The sequence below is a fragment of the Geospiza fortis genome, unplaced genomic scaffold (assembly GCF_000277835.1).
Source record: "Geospiza fortis unplaced genomic scaffold, GeoFor_1.0 scaffold425, whole genome shotgun sequence".
In the NCBI taxonomy this organism is placed as follows: Eukaryota; Metazoa; Chordata; class Aves; order Passeriformes; family Thraupidae; genus Geospiza; species Geospiza fortis.
In genome coordinates, this window is record NW_005054387.1 from 205,249 (window position 1) to 223,121 (window position 17,873).

Genomic DNA, 17,873 nt, shown 5'->3' on the forward strand with positions numbered 1-17,873 from the left:
CTCAGGCAGCCTCTCAGGTCACCTTTGAGCACCTTGCTGTGCACTGCAGAGTGAGGCTCTGCCCAAACCTGGCAGATTCCTGCTCCAGTTCCTGCAGGAATTCTGTGCCAGGGCAGACCCAGGGATCCCAGCTCTGCCTGGGCTCAGTGAGGGCACTCAGGGGACAGGAGGCTGCAGCAGATTGTGAGGGGGGATCAAGCCAGACAGAGAATTGTGCTCTGCCCAGCAGTGTAAGTTCAAATCTGCTGATATTTGCAGCATTCCTCACTCCCCCAAAAGTTTTCTCCCAGTACAAGGAGGTTGAGTTGGCTCAGCTAAGACAGCAAGGGCTGCCCAGACCCCTTCCCTGACATCCCCTGGTACCTCCTGGGCATCTGCCCCCTCCAGCAGTCTTTGGGTGTTCTCTGAGTGTGCCTCTGGGCTTGTGGAGACCCCCAGAGCCATCTCTTGTGGTAATTCAAACTGTCAGAAGAGGATGTGGGTAAAGCCCTTCTTTTAACCTTCCTACTCTGAGAACAGCTGCCCCTGGAGATCCAACACCTCTGTTGGCAAAGGGAGGCTGGAGGGGAGGGCCTGGGCTGTTTCTGTCACAGATGTCACAATTCTGGGCTCTGAACTTGTTTTTCATATCCCAAAGAAAACAAGAGATATGTAAATCCCAGCCAGTTTTCCCCCTCCTGATCAGACTGCACTGCAGAGATGCAGATACCAAAGTGCAGCGAAGGCTGAGCTTTGTAAACACAAAAATGTCCACAGAGCGGAGGTCTCTGCTTCACAGGGCTTTGTGCATCACTGATGAGGACATGCTCAAGGTTACTTCATGCCAGACATTCCCATGCAGCACTTCTCTGGGTCTCTCAGGGTGTATTTATCTCAGTTTTTGAGTCCTAACACCTCCAACTCCGATGTATTTATCCTTGCAAAAAGTCCTCTGAGGGAAGGCAGCTGTGTTAATCACCACTGTACAGATTGGGAGTTGCTGGATAAAAGGCTAAATTAATTTCTTGGGACATTTGTGGCTGTGCTGGTCTGCCAGGCACCAAATTAGCATCAGGCCCATGTTGGTCTCTGGGCCATTATGGCCACTGATTGTAATCACAGCAAGGGGAACTGACTTCTCCTGAGCTTAACACAGCCCAGGAAAATCAATGGCAGAGGGGAACACATTGAACTTGTAGCAGGAGCTGATTAAAAGAAAACTATTTATTCACCAACAAACCACAGCTACTCTTGGAGTTCACTGCCTTAACTCTTCATTAACCTCATGCCCAGCAGAAAGTGGCTCTTGAGCCAGCAGGCACTGGCACTGTGGTAAGAGTGGCTCTGGCCATGAATGCAGTTGGAATTGTCTCCACATTCCAGCCTGGGGATGAGGAAAGCAGTGAACATGAAACAGGAACAAACTCACCCTAAACTTCCCAAGCAACACTATAGAAAAACAACTACTACACTGTGTAAAGGAAAAATAAGCAGGGAGAGCATATTGCCTTATTCACCCTCTAAGAACAGATCACCAACAGTGACAAGCTACTTCAAAGATGGACTGGAAAAAATGTGGCTATTCCAGACTGAAGGATGTCATTTGCTTGGCATCAAGGAGAGCTGGGAGCTGATCAGGTCTGACTTTGTTATCTCTGAGTCTTTTTGGGAGAGGCAGGGAGAAACAGGACAGGTCTTGTCCCTGCCACATCCCACTTTTAGGACAGGATCAGGCACCCTTGGACAAAGCTGATGCCATTTTTGGACTCCAGTGGGAAACTAAACAGCACACACTGTATAGCATAGCAGGGAAAGGTGTGTCAGCCAAGATGGAACTTGTATCAGTGATGAGAATTAATTGCTGGAACACTTTGCCAAAGGATGTGGTAGTTTGCACTCAATACAGTTTTCAAGGTATGAGAGGTCTTTCTCCTCCTAAATATACATATATGTAAATATATAAATATATATATAAATGTATAAAAATATATCTGTATCTATCTATCAGAGAGAGGGGTGTGTGTGATGTATTCAGCTCAAGGCACATCCATTCAGGAGAGCCCTGCCAGATGTTCAGACTGGTGGTACTGGTGACCACCAAACCCCAGCTGCCCATCCCTGGCACAGCTCAGCACTGGATTTGCTGCTCTAAAGCCTCTCTACAACCACCAGGGCATGGGAGCAGGGTCCTGGCAGCATCCCCTGGCAGCCCTGAGCTCCCCCAGCTGATAAACCTGCCTGTGTGAAGGGACTGTCCAGGGTGTAAAACTGGCATCCAAAACTGGCATCCAAATCCATTTTGGCTTGAGACTGGACACACACCAAGGCAAGCCAGAGGTGCCCCACTGGCCATGGGCTACCATGGGAGCATGGAAAGGGTCAGAGAGCCCAGAAGGGGGCTGTGGCAGCACTGTGCCAAAAAAAAGCTGATTTATGTGCAACCAGCTGCAGTTAATGTTCACCCAGCAGCATTCTGTGACAGCTAAACTTTAGACTTAGCTCAGAAAACACTGGCTGGGTGCACAGTAAGGTCCTGGCAGCCTCCTTCTCTCTGCTCCTCAACCACAACAGCATCTGCAGCAATGGATGGAGCCTGGGTCTACCTGGTGACAGGAGGATGTGGGTTTGTGGGGGAGAGGATCGTGGAGCTCCTGTCTCAACAAGACTACATCAAAGAAGTCAGAGTTTTTGATTCAGTAGCAAGAGAAGAAGTAGAAAAATTCAGCCCAGGTAAGAAAAGGCCACCAAGATCTATTTAGTGCCCATAACCCTCCCTTTCCTGGCAGCAGGGATAAGACTGGAGATGCCACAGTTACAGGCATGGGGCAGGAACCTGGACAAACAGACTGGGTGAGGAACAACTTCCGGCCCAGAAGTTTTACAGCACAGCACTAAATCAAAGAAAAAAGACCCCTAGGGATGGGTCACTCAAGAGAAATCTCCCAGTGAAGCTCTGAGTCCCCAGGCAGGGCTCAGTTGTGAGGAGCCACATGCACACAGAGGCTGTGACATGGGAACTTGGCTGCTCAGCCAGTCTGACACAAAGGGGCTAAAACCAACACCCTCCTGAGCTGCTCCAACCAGCCACTGCCTCTGAGGGAAATAACTAAAAATCCTGACAGCAACAGAATCAATCTCAGCACCTAGTGCAGGCATTGTGAAATACATGATGGAAATAACTGAGAGAAACCTACAGCAGTCTTAAAAATGAAGGGGTGAGTCTCAGTAAATACTCAGAGATACTGAATTAATTCATTTGATCATATCCTGAGTGCTGCCCTCATGCAGGGTTGAGCACAGTGAGATTTGTTGGGAAAAAACATCCTGTTTTACTGGATTCAGGAATATCCATGCAAAACAAGCCAAGGCAGCTCAGGGTGCTCTGCTCAGCTAATGCTGGGCTGGGTTCCCTGCCTCTGACTGCCCAAACCTTCAGCTTGCTTTGAGAGAGGCAAAAAAATGCTGAGGGAGATCCTGTGGGGAGATATGGACAGAAAGGGGATGCACCCACAGCAAGTCAAGACTCCCAGGGAAATATCACTATCAGAAACCTCCCTGGCAGATGAACTCAGCAGACTGGTTTCCCCAGCTTTCAGGGAGCCAATTACCTTAAAAGCACCCATAATTGAAGAAAAAGCTGTTTAAACCTTAGGGAGGTGCCAAAATCCCTGCTCCAGGAGGGCTCTGTGGCCTGACACCCCAGCAAACCGCAGGCAATGAGGCAGGAGCAGCCTGAGGGGCCATCCCAACCCCATCCTCTGCCCCACCACAGATGTTTGTTCTGTCCCCAGGCCACCCCATTTATCTCTGCCCCACCAGGCAGTGGGTACAGTCTGGCTCCTTGATTTCCCATCTAAACTTACAGGTAGAAGAGGTATTACAGGATTACTGTCTCTCTCTCTTTTTTTTTTTTTTTTTTAACAACAATTTTCACCAACTGCAAACCACATCCTTCCACTCCATACTGGTTTCTGCTTTAGGCTAAAGCAGCTCTCACACACTCCTTCCTCCTCCTTTGCTCCATCCAGCACTGCAGGGCACTGCCATTGCTCCTGTCTGCAAGGGGGGCATTGAATTTTGGGCTGTGGCCTTCCCATTGCTGCAAAAAGCTGATGGATTTGGCTCTTCCATCCTGTAATTTATCCTCCTGTTTTACCTGCCACTACAATTGTGCCTTTCCCAGCTGACAACAAGCAACAGCTCCTGAGCTGCCCTGGCCCAATTTAATTCCTGCACGAAGAGCAGCTGCCTCTTCATTGCTAAACCCCAAAACTTCTCTTTGTTCCTATCAAATTTCACTTTTTTTTTTCCCCCCCTCCAGACTCTGTTAATTCCATTCAGCTCATACTCAAATCCTCCAGCATGGTCCCTCCCAGTCTGATGTTATCTGCTGATTTAATGAACAAATCTGCCAGATTCTTGATGAAAACAATCAAAAAGACTCAAATACAGCAATAAGCCCTGGAAAGCCCCAGGGCAGCCACCTACCACAGCTGGCAATTCCCTGGGAACGATAATTCCACTAGCTTTGTGCTCTCCTTAATGGGGCTCATTTAGCCCATGTTTTACTGACTCCCGGTGAGAATGACGCTGAGTTTCCAAAGCCCTTCAAAAATCAAGATAGATGACATCAACCTGTTCCACAATATCCCTGCAGCCTGTTACCTTGTCATAAGAACAAAGGAGGTTTATCTGGCTTGATTTGTTCTTGACAAATCCACGTCAGCTGCCTCCATCCTGCCCATTATCCCACAGGTGCTCACACACACATGTTTGAGTGCGTGCTCCTGAATTTCCTGGGGTTGAAACCAAAATGTTCTGTAATTTCCTGCCTCTTCTTTACGTCCCTTCTAAGCACAAGTGTTTCACTTGCTCTGCTGAACTCTCCCAGTGCCTTCAGAAGTTCTAACACATTAAAGCTGCAGTTCCACCCCTCACCTCTTTAGGAGCCCTGGGAAGAGCTCATCAGGCCTTGTCAATTTGGAAATTCCTCATGGTTGCTTTACACCAGCTGCCTTAACACAGGTGGTGTGAAAAAGGCTATTCAACACTTCAGCCTGATGGCTTCTAGGCTTTCCGAAACAACAGAGGAGCAGAAAAATTCCCCCCAAGAGCCTGCTGACACCCTACTCTGCCTCTCAGCAGGAGCATCCTCCTCTGCACTCTGCTCCTCCAGGCAAGGGTTTTATCTCTTCTTCTGGACAGCTCCTTCCTTTCACCCTCTATTCTCACTGAAAAACCTCTGTGCTTTACTACTAAATTAATATTCATCCTCAATGTTAATTAATTTAACATTAAAACTCCTCAGAGTGAGTCCACTGATTGTTGGCTACGCTAATGAAGAAAGCAGCTGGACCCTTTGGTAAAATTCCTGTCTCCTCCTCAGAGAACACTCAACCACTTGATCTGCTGCCTCGGATTCCATCTCTCCTTCTGGGCCATGAGGAATAATCCTCTGCCCACCTTGACCTGTTGGATCCTCTCTGAGGGTTTCCAACCATAACAGCCCCACAGACCCTTCCCTGAATTGTGGGATCCTCCAGAATTCCAACCCTGAGCCCAGCATGTGTGGGGCTCTGCCCAGGGCAGAGGAGACATCTCAGAAGAATAGATTTGTCTTTACAAACAAGCTGTGGGTCTGCTAGTAGATAAAACTAGCTCTGGGAGATAAAAAAAACAATGGGAAGGATTCCACTGATTGATGAATGGAAAAAGATATTTGCTTTTACAAATAAACTTTAGGTTTGCTGGTAAGTGAAATTAAACATTAAAAGATGAAAGAAACAATGGGGAAGAAAAACCTCTAAATTCCATAAGAATTAAAAGGGAGGGTTATACATTAGAGGGAAATCTTCAGTATCAGGTGTTTTGGGGAGTCTGAACCTCTCAAGTACCTCAGCCATGGGGAAAGAGAGAAGGGAAATGTGGCTGGGAAATTGGGATAAAAAGGAGGCTGTGTCCTCCAAAAATTTGAGAGACCCCAGGGGAATGCCCCATGGCCTCTCCCTTTGTTCTAATAAAGCCAAAAAGGACTCCTCTGTCTCCTTTTTGGACATAAACCTCTGGTGTTTGTGGATTAATTTTCCTAACATCTCCTTCCCAAAGCAACCCCATGAGTGGCTTCTTGCAAATCCCTGAGGAGTTCATGCTGCTCATCCCAGCTTCTCCCTGGTCTATTCCCAACTACAGGAAAGGAAAAAGGGGGAAATCCTACTTAAATGTTACAACACTGTCTCAAAGCAAGAAAATGAATAGTAGATGCCAAGAGTAGCCATGTAAGGAACAGCTACTCTGAGGAAGGAGGAGGTGAAAGGGAACAGGGGGAAAATTCTGAGTGGCTCTAAGGGAGGAATTTCCTATGAAACTTTTCAAACCTCTTGCATTGTTTTCCTTCTTAATCTCCAGTATTTGCAATTTAAACAAAGCTCTGTGGGATGTCTCTTAAAATCACCAGGTGTTGTTCCCACAAGCCCTAAAATTTTGTGTCTGAAGGGAAGAATCCAGCACAGTTTCTCTGGGCCAGGTGCGTCCTGCTGCCCACGGTGCAGGCTGGGGCTCTGCACTGCCAGACACACAGACACACAGACACAGCCACTCTGCCCCACAGCTTCTGCACAGCACCATGTTACATTAAAACCAGATGCAAACCTGGCTTCTTGGAGTTAAAAAAAAAAAAAAAAGAATTTTGCCCTGGTGTGCTGGATTTAAATGGCACAGTCACTATCAGAGAGTGCTTTGCCTTGCCTTGCAGAGAGGACATTCCATGCTTTGCAGGAAGATATAAATTTTTTGTAGTTTGCAGAAAGTGCAAATGCTGATATGATGTATAATTTTTTAAATATATTTTTTGATTTATAATTTTTAAATTTATAAATTAAAATGAATGGATTAATTTAATTAAATTGATTATTAATTTAATAATTAATTACTTGTTAGTTACTGCTTAATCATTAACTAATTTTTATTTATTTAATTAAAATTTAATTTAAATTAACGAATTGTTTTTTTATTTATAGATTTTTGGCCCTTTGCAGAAAGTACAAATGCTGATTTGATTTATAATTTTTTTATTTAGAAATTTTTGTTTTATTTAGAAATTTTTAAATTTATAAATTAAGATAAATGTATTCATTGATAGATTTTCTTGTACTTTGTAGTAAGTACAAATGCTGATTTGTACTCTTTTTCCTCCTCCTGCATCTCTCTATTGTTTTTCTGCAGCTCCCACCCGTGTGACAGTGATGAGAGGAGACATCCGAGACCCCGGCGCGCTCCTGGCTGCCATGAGGGGGGTGCACGTGGTGCTGCACACAGCTGCAGTGGTGGACTACAGGAACATGGTGTCCTTCTGGGAGATGAGAGCTGTCAACGTCGGGGGTGAGCCCCGACCAGGGCCCTGGGCACGGCCCTGTCCCCTCACAGGCCCTGGGCACGGCCCTGTCCCCTCACAGGCCCCCGGGCACTGTCCTGCCCTCTCACGGGGCCCTGGGCATTGCCCTGCCCTCTCACCGGGCCCTGGGCACAGCCCTGCCCTCTCACAGGGCCCTGGGCACGGCCCTGTCCCCTCACAGGCCCTGGGCACGGCCCTGTCCCCTCACAGGGCCCTGGGCACGGCCCTGCCCTCTCACAGGGCCCTGAGCACTGCCCTGCCCTCTCACAGGGCCCTGGGCACTGCCCTGCCCTCTCACACACCTTCAGCCACATCCAGCCACATTCCGTGCTTCCTCTGCCTCAATCCCGCACACCCAGGCATAGAAAAGGTGCCCAGGACCTTTCCAGCATGGAAATTTCTCCCTTTGCCCCTCTGTCCTTGTTCAGGGCAAAGGATGGGAAAGTTACCCAGAACGTTTCCAGCAGGGAATTTGCCCCCACCCGGGGCCCTGGGCACGGCCCTGGCCCCTCACGGGGCCCTGGGCACGGCCCTGTCCCCTCACAGGGCCCTGGGCACGGCCCTGCCCTCTCACAGGGCCCTGAGCACTGCCCTGCCCTCTCACAGGGCCCTGGGCACTGCCCTGCCCTCTCACACACCTTCAGCCACATCCAGCCACATTCCGTGCTTCCTCTGCCTCAATCCCGCACACCCAGGCATAGAAAAGGTGCCCAGGACCTTTCCAGCATGGAAATTTCTCCCTTTGCCCCTCTGTCCTTGTTCAGGGCAAAGGATGGGAAAGTTACCCAGAACGTTTCCAGCAGGGAATTTCTCCCTTTGCCCCTCTATCCTTGCTCAGGGCAAAGGTGCCCAGAACCTTTCCAGCAGAGAGGTTTCTCCCTTTGCTCATCTCTCCTCACTCCTCATCAAATCTGGGCTCAGTTTTGGCATAGCTTTCCTGGCCAGAACTTCCCCTGGTGGCACTGAGGTGGGTCAGGACACACCTACAGTGGTCTGAAACTCTTTGGTGTGTGACAAGGACAACAATTAAAATTAAACCCTGCTCTGGATAGCTCACAGCTTTACCAGGGATTTTGCCCTGTCTATACCAGCACAAGGCTGTATCCGTTGAGCTGCACCCACCAGAAGGGAGTGATGCTGTTTTAATTAGCAGAGTGATGCTGTTTAGTCAGAGTTCCCAGCTATCATGTACCAACAGGCCACGTGTAACTGAGAGCTCCACAGCCCTGTCCTCCTACCACCAAGAGCCAATTTCATGTTTGGTGCAAGATCTACTTAGAGAAAATTTGTTCATAAATCTAGGAAATAAGCACAGGCTATAAAAATAATGAAATCCCTATTACAGCAGCAATTCCAGTGGTACCTCAGGCTGTTAGCTACTAAAATAGTCATTAACCAAAAGGAAGGAATTTTATTTTTTTTAATATATATACATCTCCAACTCGATTACTGCTCAGGGTTTCGACTATTTGCTGATACATTCAAGGGTAACATTTAAATTCCAGCCTTCTTTTCATTGCTGTACTTGTTTTCAAAACTCAATGCTTTTAAGAGCCTGCATTGTGCTCTCTGTGTTCTGAGAATATTCAGAGCCTGAGGGTTCCTGCTGCTTTTTAGTGGCTTTGTGAGCTCTTCCCCCTCACTGTTGCTGTGAGCTCAGTGCTTCAGCTCGGGGAGGATTTACAGAGAGCACTGAACACCAGGCAAGTCCCTTCCTCAGCAAACCAAACCTCTTGCAGATGTTGGTGACATTCCCAGAAAACCACACATGCAAGGATTTTCCAGTGTGACTCTTTAAGGAGCACAGTTTGGGATGGTTTAACAGGAGCCTGTCCTGCATTTCTGCCTCCCCTTGGATGGCTCCACATGGAACTCCCCAAAATGGGGCTGCTGCCCTCACTAGGGCTCCTCAAAATCCTGAACTGAGAGATTAGCCTGAAGTTCTCTATTGAAATCATGGCAGATAAAAGAATAAAAATGATATTTGATACCTGCTGTAGACTCCATGGAAAAAAGCAGGGTCAGGAGAGGTCAAGTATATAATCCTCTAGCTGGCTCCTCTGTGCAACTCAGGCCACAGAAATCCATCCAATTACTGCTCTAAACCCAACAATTTGTGGCTAAATTGGACCATTCCTTTTCAACAGACTTGTTGCCTCAAATTAAGGGTGCAAGTTAATGGGCTATCTATCATGGCTTTCAGCAAGCCATAACAATGCTGAGGAGTGGTGGTGTGGCTATGGTTAATTATCATTTCTGGCCAAAATTTACATCTTCTGCTTTGATTCTCTCCTCTGTTTCAACCACTGGCTGCTGAATCCTGTTAGAGCCTTGCTGACTGAATTGAAGAGCTCTCTTCTACAAGAATTATTTTTTCCATCTAGTCACTTAAAGACTTTTTAATCTGCTTTTTGTTAAGCTGAATGGATTTTAACTCAGCTGTTTCCAGTGATGTTTCTCACCAGGGGTTCTCAGTTAACTTTACATATTGTGATAGGCTCATGGAGAAGCGCATTGATTCTTTTCCACTGGGATTTCAGATGGATTCATGTGCTTGGAAATTATTCTAAACTCAGGATTTCCTTGGTAATTTCAGATTATGCCCTTAATAGCAAAGGGAAGAGAAATCACAAGCCCACCCACACAAGGTCTGCAGACAGGCTCAGGGCAGAGCCTGCTTAGCCAGGCACAAATACTGTGGAAGTTTCTGGAAGCCAACCTTACAAACTTCCTTTCAGATCTGCCTTATCAAGTCTGAAGGCCCTCAGTCTTTGTCATTGAGGATCTCACAGGATCAGCTTGGATCAAAATCACAGTGAATGCAAAAATCACCTCTTCAAGAATCATAAATCATTCAAACCCACCAAAATACTCCAAAATAACCACACTAAACCACACACACTGACCAACTAATTCAGCCAGAACAACCTTCCTTAAAGCAAACCATGTTTTGGATTTGTCTGGATTTCATGTGGATTTGTAAGCTGCCCTCATTATTTTATTTAAATTCCGCAGCTATCAAGAGTCTGATGGAATGATTTTGCCCTGTAGCACCCTGCAGATCTTCTGCACAGCAACACATGCAACTAAAACACTGATCCTTTGCCAGAAGGCTGCAGTTCACCCACAACCTGCCTCCAAATGAAATAAAATGGAGTTCTGCTCTGCCAAGTCCTCAGCTTCCCTTTGTCAGCAGCTCTAAAACCCAAGTTAAGTCAGTTGCCAATGGCCATGGAGGATCAGCCACATCAGAGCTATGGGTGTGACTGCTACTCATGTTATAAAGTACTCATGTTATCAACCATCCCCTCCTGAGGAAATGCAGCCCTCACCTGGGGCTTTACATCTTTTCAGCCATAAAAAAGGATGGGTTAGTTCCAAGCTGGAAAAAGCATGGGAATCTATTTTGATTTGCACAACAGGAATCAAGACAAGGTGGCTGATATTTGTCCTTCCCATCTTGCCCCACAGGAACTGAAAATGTGGTAAGGGCCTGCTGTGCCCTGAGCATCCCTTACCTGCTCTACACCAGCTCCATCGCTGCCGTGGGACCCAACACCTCCTGTGAGCCCCTGCTCAGGTGAGCCTCAGCAAACCTTCTCCATTGCCCTGTTTGTCCAGTCAAACAGCAATGCAACTGCAGCCAGATGGATTTGAGTTACCAAGGAGAAGATTTGTGTTCCCCTTCCTGTTTGTTCCTCTTCTCTATCTTGAAAACCTTTCCTTGCTGCTCTGCCCATTTAGGAGCCGTGGTTCTTCCCAGCCTAAGCCTGGGCAGTGATTCCCCAAGGTGAGAGCTGCGTGGCCCAGCTGCACTGCCAGGCTGTCCCTGGATCTACAGCCCTGCTCCTCTGAGCCCTAAAATCAGTTTCAGATAAGGTTTCACGTGCTCTAAGTTTGGGATATGGCCAAATTACATCCTACTGTTGGGTCAGAGGTTTTGCTCTCCCTCACAATGAGTCAACCCAAAGAGCAGGTGGTGCCCCACTGCCACCACCACATTGTCCCTTTTCTTCCCAGCTCCACAGGGAACTGCTGGCAAGCCTGTGCCCATCTCCTGTTATCAAATATGGGCAAATCTCATGTAGCATTATCTCAGAAAAAGATTGCCCACGAAGTCATAGGGGACAGAGGCACTGGTGTGAACCTGCAGGATTCAGGTTAGTCACATCCTTCTGTTACCTGCTTCTGACCTGTAAATTGTACCCTTCTGTCCCTCAAAATCCTTCTTCCTGGAACATGCTCATGGGGGCTGTTTCCTGGGCTCCTGGATGTCACCACTTTGGGGCTTTATGCTCAACGCTTCTCTGTTTGTGGCTCCCATGAGATTGGCCCACAGACCCAGAAGCAGCAACAGAGCTTTAGAAAACCCTCTGTGGCAAAGGGGGGATTTGGATCAATGCAAAGACAGTGGCCAAAATAACAGTTTTGAGGATTTTTTGCTTTGATCTCCAGAAGTGACTTTGACAATCAGCTGACACCCCTGCTCAGGGCTCAGCATCAGGATTTGGGAATACTTTTGTATTCCTGGAGTAACAGCACCTGCACCTTGAGAGCAGGGCTGATATTTCTGAAGAAATGTCTTCAAAAACTTCAGGGGCTGAAGTTTTAGGTTAAATTTGAGATCAGTCTGATGTGTACCATTGGAAAGCTCCTTGGTGATTTCAAGCCTGGTTTTAGTCACACAAACTGCTCAACCCCTGGAAATTTGTGTGCCAGGGGAGCTGGCTCCAAGTCAAGTGGTGTCTCCACAGGCAGTCAGGCTGGGCACAGCTGCTTTCAGTCATTTGGTTCTAGAAATTTGAGCCCAGCTAGAAAAGACATAACTTAAAATTGCCTACAAGCCAAAATTTCATGCTCACAAGTAAGTTAAGGCATAAGCCCCTTGTTTTGAAAAGTGTCTAAGCACTCAAATCTGTAGAATAAATGTCTGGCTTATGAAAAAATCCATGAGAGCAACTCAATCCACTTGGGACCACAAGCACTGGAAACCGTGTCACTGCAAAGCTATGGAATTTGGTCACCAGCAATTACAAATAATTCCTAAGAATTCATGTAGATACAGGCACATGCTTGTCAGTATTTTAGTTCTGTGAGTTAAGAGAGAGATGTGAACAGATGTCTTGAAAAAAATCAGCCCTAGATCTTGCCTGATCACGGTCCTTTGGCTTGTAATGGTGGCACCAACAGGGGCCAGAAAACCCACCCAGGCTGATGCTCATGGAGCTGTGAACAGCCTTCCCCACCACAAACACAAACAAAGCCACACCTGGAGCCTTTCACTCATTTTGCAGAACACAAAATGAGTGTTCTGTTCAGATTCTCCCATTATGCTGAGAGGAAGCCCTAGAGAGGGGTCTTCATTCTCCAATTACTTTGATTTTAAATGAAGGGAATTAGATAATGAGAAGAATCAGCCTCCCAGTGAAAACTTACCCCACCTGTCTCAGGAGGGAGCCCAGGGATGACTGGGAGCAGCCTAACATGGCTCTGCTTTGCAGACTGAAGGCACAGGTGATGCCTCTCTCCTTCCTCCTCTTCCCATCTCCTCACCCCCACCCCATCTGTTCTGCCCTCTCCCTCACAGTCCAGGATCCTGCCTTTTCCTTTTCCTTTTCCTTTTCCTTTTCCTTTTCCTTTTCCTTTTCCTTTTCCTTTTCCTTTTCCTTTTCCTTTTCCTTTTCCTTTTTCTCTGTCTCCCTTCTCCATCACTGCACTGTGGAATTTATTTCCCTCCCTTTTACATGCCGGGAATTGGCACAGACAAAGCAGGAGGAGTCTCTGGCCGGGGTGATGGGCTCAGGAATAATGCTCACACCTCAGCATCCAACAATAATAGAAAATGCCTCTGTCAGTCTCAATCCCTGGGAGACGGGCACTGCTGAGATACCTTCTGACAATGCTGCTCCACTCTGATTAGCGTTCACTTATCTGGGATCGTTTTGAAAAGCAAGAGCATTATGCTGAGCTCTTTGTTACTACCAAGCTTCAGAGGGGTGGGGGAAGGCACAGGCAGCAGAGCCCAGGAACAGCAGGCAGGTTTGTCCCTTTGTGAGGCTGCTGCTTTTCAAAAGCTTTGCAAAAAAAAAAAAAAAAAAAAAAAAAAAAAAAAAAAAAAAAAAAAAACCAAACCAAAACCCCAAAAAATTGATTAAAAAAAGAGAGAAAGCAATTAAAACTAGAACTTCTAGATAACCCCCCACTAATTGTATTGGGCCTCTCCTGGGCTTGCAACAAACCTTGCACAATCAATCTTTTGTCTTGTTTGTTTTTTGATTTGTCTCTTGTTCATGCCTTGTAAACACAGGGAGGGGAGGATGGTTTTGTGATAGAAGGCCAGGGTGTGTGAGGAGTCTGCATTTGTGATGCTCCTAATTTATTTCTGTTGCTGTAGTGCAAGGAGAGCCTGATCTCAGCTGGGATATCTGACACACAATATGCCAGACTGCTGAACAGGCAGGAGCCAGGCAGCAGCACCAGCCACGTTTTACACAGGGAGATCTGAGCACAGAAAAGAGAAAACAACTTGCCAAGGTCAAAGAGGGAGCCTGAGTCAGAGCTGACTCTCCCAAGGCCCAGTGTTTGACAAAAACACCTCTGCTGCAGATTTGCTGGGTGAAGTCCTCACAGGCCACTTAGCCCTGCCAGGAGATGTATCTGAGCCCATCTGCCACAGGAGGGTGAGGATTCCTCTTTGCCCTGTGTGGGTACCCCATGCCTGGCAGGTCCTGGTTTGCCAGGGCGGATTTCTCTTGAACAGCAAAATATAGAGTAAATTAATTAAAAAAGGGAAGAAAGTCTCCAGCAGCACAAGGAGGGAGGGAGAGCTCATCTCTGTTACTCAGGGGAGCAAGTGGATGCTCCTTCCCAATGCTGCAAGCCAGGTTTCTTCACTCCAGAGCCCTCTGGAGATGTTAAATCAAATCCCATGATGGCCTCAGGCTGATCTAAAACCACTGGGATGAGAAGCTGGCACCATATGGGGAATAGAGCTGCTTTCTGCTTTCTCCTTGGAATTATTCCAGGCCCTGTGAGGCCAGCTCCCTGGGAGATCCCACATATGTTTCCCCTTGGCAGCTGTAAGGTGGCAGCCTGAGGAGCAGGTTGCCTTCCAGCCACAGCCCAGGGTTCCTTGCTTGTCCTTGGCCATGGGTTCTTTACTTCTCCTTCCCCTCAAGTGTAATTGGTGAGGGGAGATGAAGGAGCAGTCCCAGCCCAACCCTGCTGATTGCAAGGCTTCCAGGAGGATCTCCAGCATCTCCACCACATCCCCAGCAAATGCCTCCCAACTTTAATCAACTCTGTGAGAAAACTAAGTAGCAGTTTCTCCTTTTAGTTTATGGCTCATGAGAGGCTTTTCTCTGTCCTTGATGAAAAAATGAAGTTGAATTGCTCTCATTTTCCTGCCCTCCATCTTCTTGTGCTCTTTTTACCTTGCTGTGAGTTGTTTAAAAATGTCACTCTGCTGCCTTCTAATTTGCCTGATGGAATGTTATTTCAATCTTGCTATTAGACAAAACTAAATCCAGCTCTGAGAAAGCACTGCCCCCATGCAAACCTGCCTGTGAACACCCCGAAGCACCTGGAGTTCCTTGGGGCTTTATTCCTCCCAAACTGCACTGAGGAGCTGAGATTCCCATTGCTGCCAGGCAGCAGAAACCCCTGGGAGCAGGGAATGCAGAGCAAACCAGGCTGGCACAGATGTCCCTGAGCCCTGTGCTCTGCCCCATTGTCACTGTGATATTTTCTGAAAAATCCCTTAGACAGGATTTCTTCTCCTGGGAAGCTGAGAAGCCTCAGAGAAAAAGGAAAACAATAATTATCTGATTTGCTTCTCCTGTGTTTTGCTGCTTAGGAATGTGGTTGGACATTGTTTATACCAAACAGAAGTTCAGGTGATTGTTTCATTGGTTTAATGTGAATTGTTTTAACTCAATGACCAATCACAGCCAGCTGTGTCGAGGCTCTGGAGAGAGCCACGAGTTTTTCATTATTATCTTTTAGCCTTCTGTCAGGATCCTTTCTCTATTCTTTAGTATAGTTTAAGTATAGCATTCTATAATATAATGTAATATAATGCAAAATAATATAAGCCTTCTAAGAACATGGAGTCAGATTCATCATTCCTCCCCACGATGGGGGACCCTGAAAATTCCACACCCCATGGTCACTCCCTGTCTCCCACAATCTGTTCCAGAGGAAATGAGGACACTCAGTACACTGGGGAGGTGGAGCTGCCCTATGGGAAGACAAAAGCCATGGCAGAAAAAATTGTGCTTGAAGCCAACGGAGCAAAGGTACAAAATCCAGTGGTAGCACCCCTGGAATTACAGCACAGGGCAGGGGAAAGAGGGAGATGGAAAAACCCCACAGCTCCTGGCTGTGTATCCATCCTCTGCCTGGATTTGATGCATAAACCACATTGTCCTAAGCCTCCCAAAGCCTGATATTCCCACATCATCAGGAAGCTGCCAGACTCTCCCAGGATCACAGGGTGTTTCCCTTTGAGCCTCTGCTTCAGCTCCAGCAGGAGTGTGACTTTGGAAAGGGCTGTACTAAATTAGGGCTGATGGGACTGGGTTCACCTAGTTCATAATGAAAAAATGTGTAATTTTCAGGCTTTCCAGAGTGACTTAAGAATGAAAAATATTGGTGTACCCAGAGCCAGCCCCCCACCCAAGGTAGCTGTTCAGTGTTTTAGACTGGCAGCACAGTCAGCAGACATATGAGTTCTTCTAGACAATTGAGAATATAAAAATTAGTCTTGTGCTGTAAACCACTGCCTGGAGCATCTCTCCCCCAGTCCCAGTTTGAGGCCAGCCAGTTGGCCTGGCCTGCTGTGGTACCTGGTTTTGGTTGTTGCAAATCCTCTTTTATACACCAAACTGCAGAAGAATTCATGCCACCAGCACCTCTCAAGGAGCACCATGTGGGTTCAGGTGTGCTGTGGAAAAAAATTTAAAAAAATCAAACTGGGCACCTCCTTGTGTTTTTAGGGACCCAAAACAGGTGCCAAGCATGCAGAGCAGCTCTGCAGATGTTGACTCCTCTAGGCCAGTACTGCCAGGATTTGGGTTTATTTGTGTCACAGTGGGAGATCCCATCTCTGGATCCATCTAAACTGGATCCATCCAAACTGGATCCATCCCCTGACCTCCCTCCCTGATTTTGCAGCTGAGCAATGGTGGCACACTCAGAACCTGCGTCCTCCGTCCCAACACCGTGTATGGGGAGAAGGCAGGGTTCCTGCAGGAGATGTACTTGCTTGCCAGAGCCAGGAGGGGTGTTATGAACTACCTGGAGCCTGAGGACACCGAGAGGAATCACACCTACGTGGGTGAGTGAAGAGCTGAGCTCCTTGGATGGGTGCTACCAGCTTTAGTCACAGGGGATTGTGCATGTCAGCTTAGCCATAATCTCCCCAGACTGAGAGATCAGCATGGTGAATGAGCACAAATGGGTTTGGAACCACAAAACTTAGACTGGCTAAAGGATTTTAAAAGTGTCTTATTACTATTTTCCCGGGAAGGGTTTTCTTTATGCCCTTTGAGAAGTGTTTCAGGGATATATGCGCAGCAGAGAGAAATTCCGGCTTTGTTTTTTAAATGTTTTTGCTAGGAAAAGACATTTCTTCATTAGAAAAAAATATTCAACTACCACTACTTGTCAAGTTCTTTACAGAAAAGGTTGCACTACATGACCAGTTTTAGGAAGAAATTACTCACAAAACCTATAGGAGGAATTTGTTTTGGTGCCTTTCAGGGGGGTGTAATTCCCCATTAGATCATGCAGGCATTCAGTGATTTCTGTGCAGCACACTTATATGTCTTTTTCCAAAAGTGCAGATTTTGAAAATGCTGTTAGAGAAGAATCAGGCCCAGATAAATCAAGTGACTCCTTCAAAGGCTCACAGCAGAGGCAGGGATAAAACCCTGGAGCACTGCCTCCTATTCATCCTGCTCTCACTACAAAACATTGCCCTTTTGCTTCACGTGAACCAGGATCACAAGGCACATTAATTGTCCAGCTCAAAGAGGAGACCAAAGGTTTAAAGGATCTTGGAGGCCTGGATTAACTACTCAGTCTCTGTGCAGCACAGCTGAGCACACATGAGTGCCTCCCTGCTTCCCAGCACTGAAACTGGCACATCCAGTGCACTCATTCTATGGTGAGCAGGGAAACTGAGCTCCTCCTGAATGGCTGTTTCTCTCTCTCTGTTATTTCTGCAGGGAATGTGGCTTGGATGCATGTCCTTGCAGCAAGGCACCTGCAGCTGAAGGCAGAGCTGCTGGCAGGGCAGGTGTATTACTGCTATGATGACACCCCAAGCAGGAAGGGTTTCCTGGTCAGGCACCAGCTGCTCTCCAGTGCAGACCCCTCGCTGAGGCTGGGCTCTCACATCCCCTACTGGAAGATGTGGTTGATGATACAACTGCACAGGATCATCAGGGTCATCCTGTCCCCTTTCTGGAGGCCACAGCCTTTCCTCACTCTGCCCCTGCTG

At 47.2% G+C, this 17,873-nt stretch overlaps 1 protein-coding gene across 1 annotated transcript in view; it reads left to right on the plus strand.

Annotated features, from left to right (window-relative positions):
- The first annotated feature begins 2,561 nt into the window (after window positions 1-2,561).
- The window catches only part of LOC102044144 (3 beta-hydroxysteroid dehydrogenase type 7-like), a 15,470-nt gene continuing 158 nt past the window's right edge, over window positions 2,562-17,873 (plus strand). The window contains 6 exon segments of the mRNA XM_005425443.1: window positions 2,562-2,709; window positions 7,201-7,356; window positions 10,841-10,949; window positions 15,567-15,666; window positions 16,544-16,706; window positions 17,599-17,871. Of these exon segments, the coding sequence (XP_005425500.1) occupies window positions 2,562-2,709; window positions 7,201-7,356; window positions 10,841-10,949; window positions 15,567-15,666; window positions 16,544-16,706; window positions 17,599-17,871 (949 nt within the window).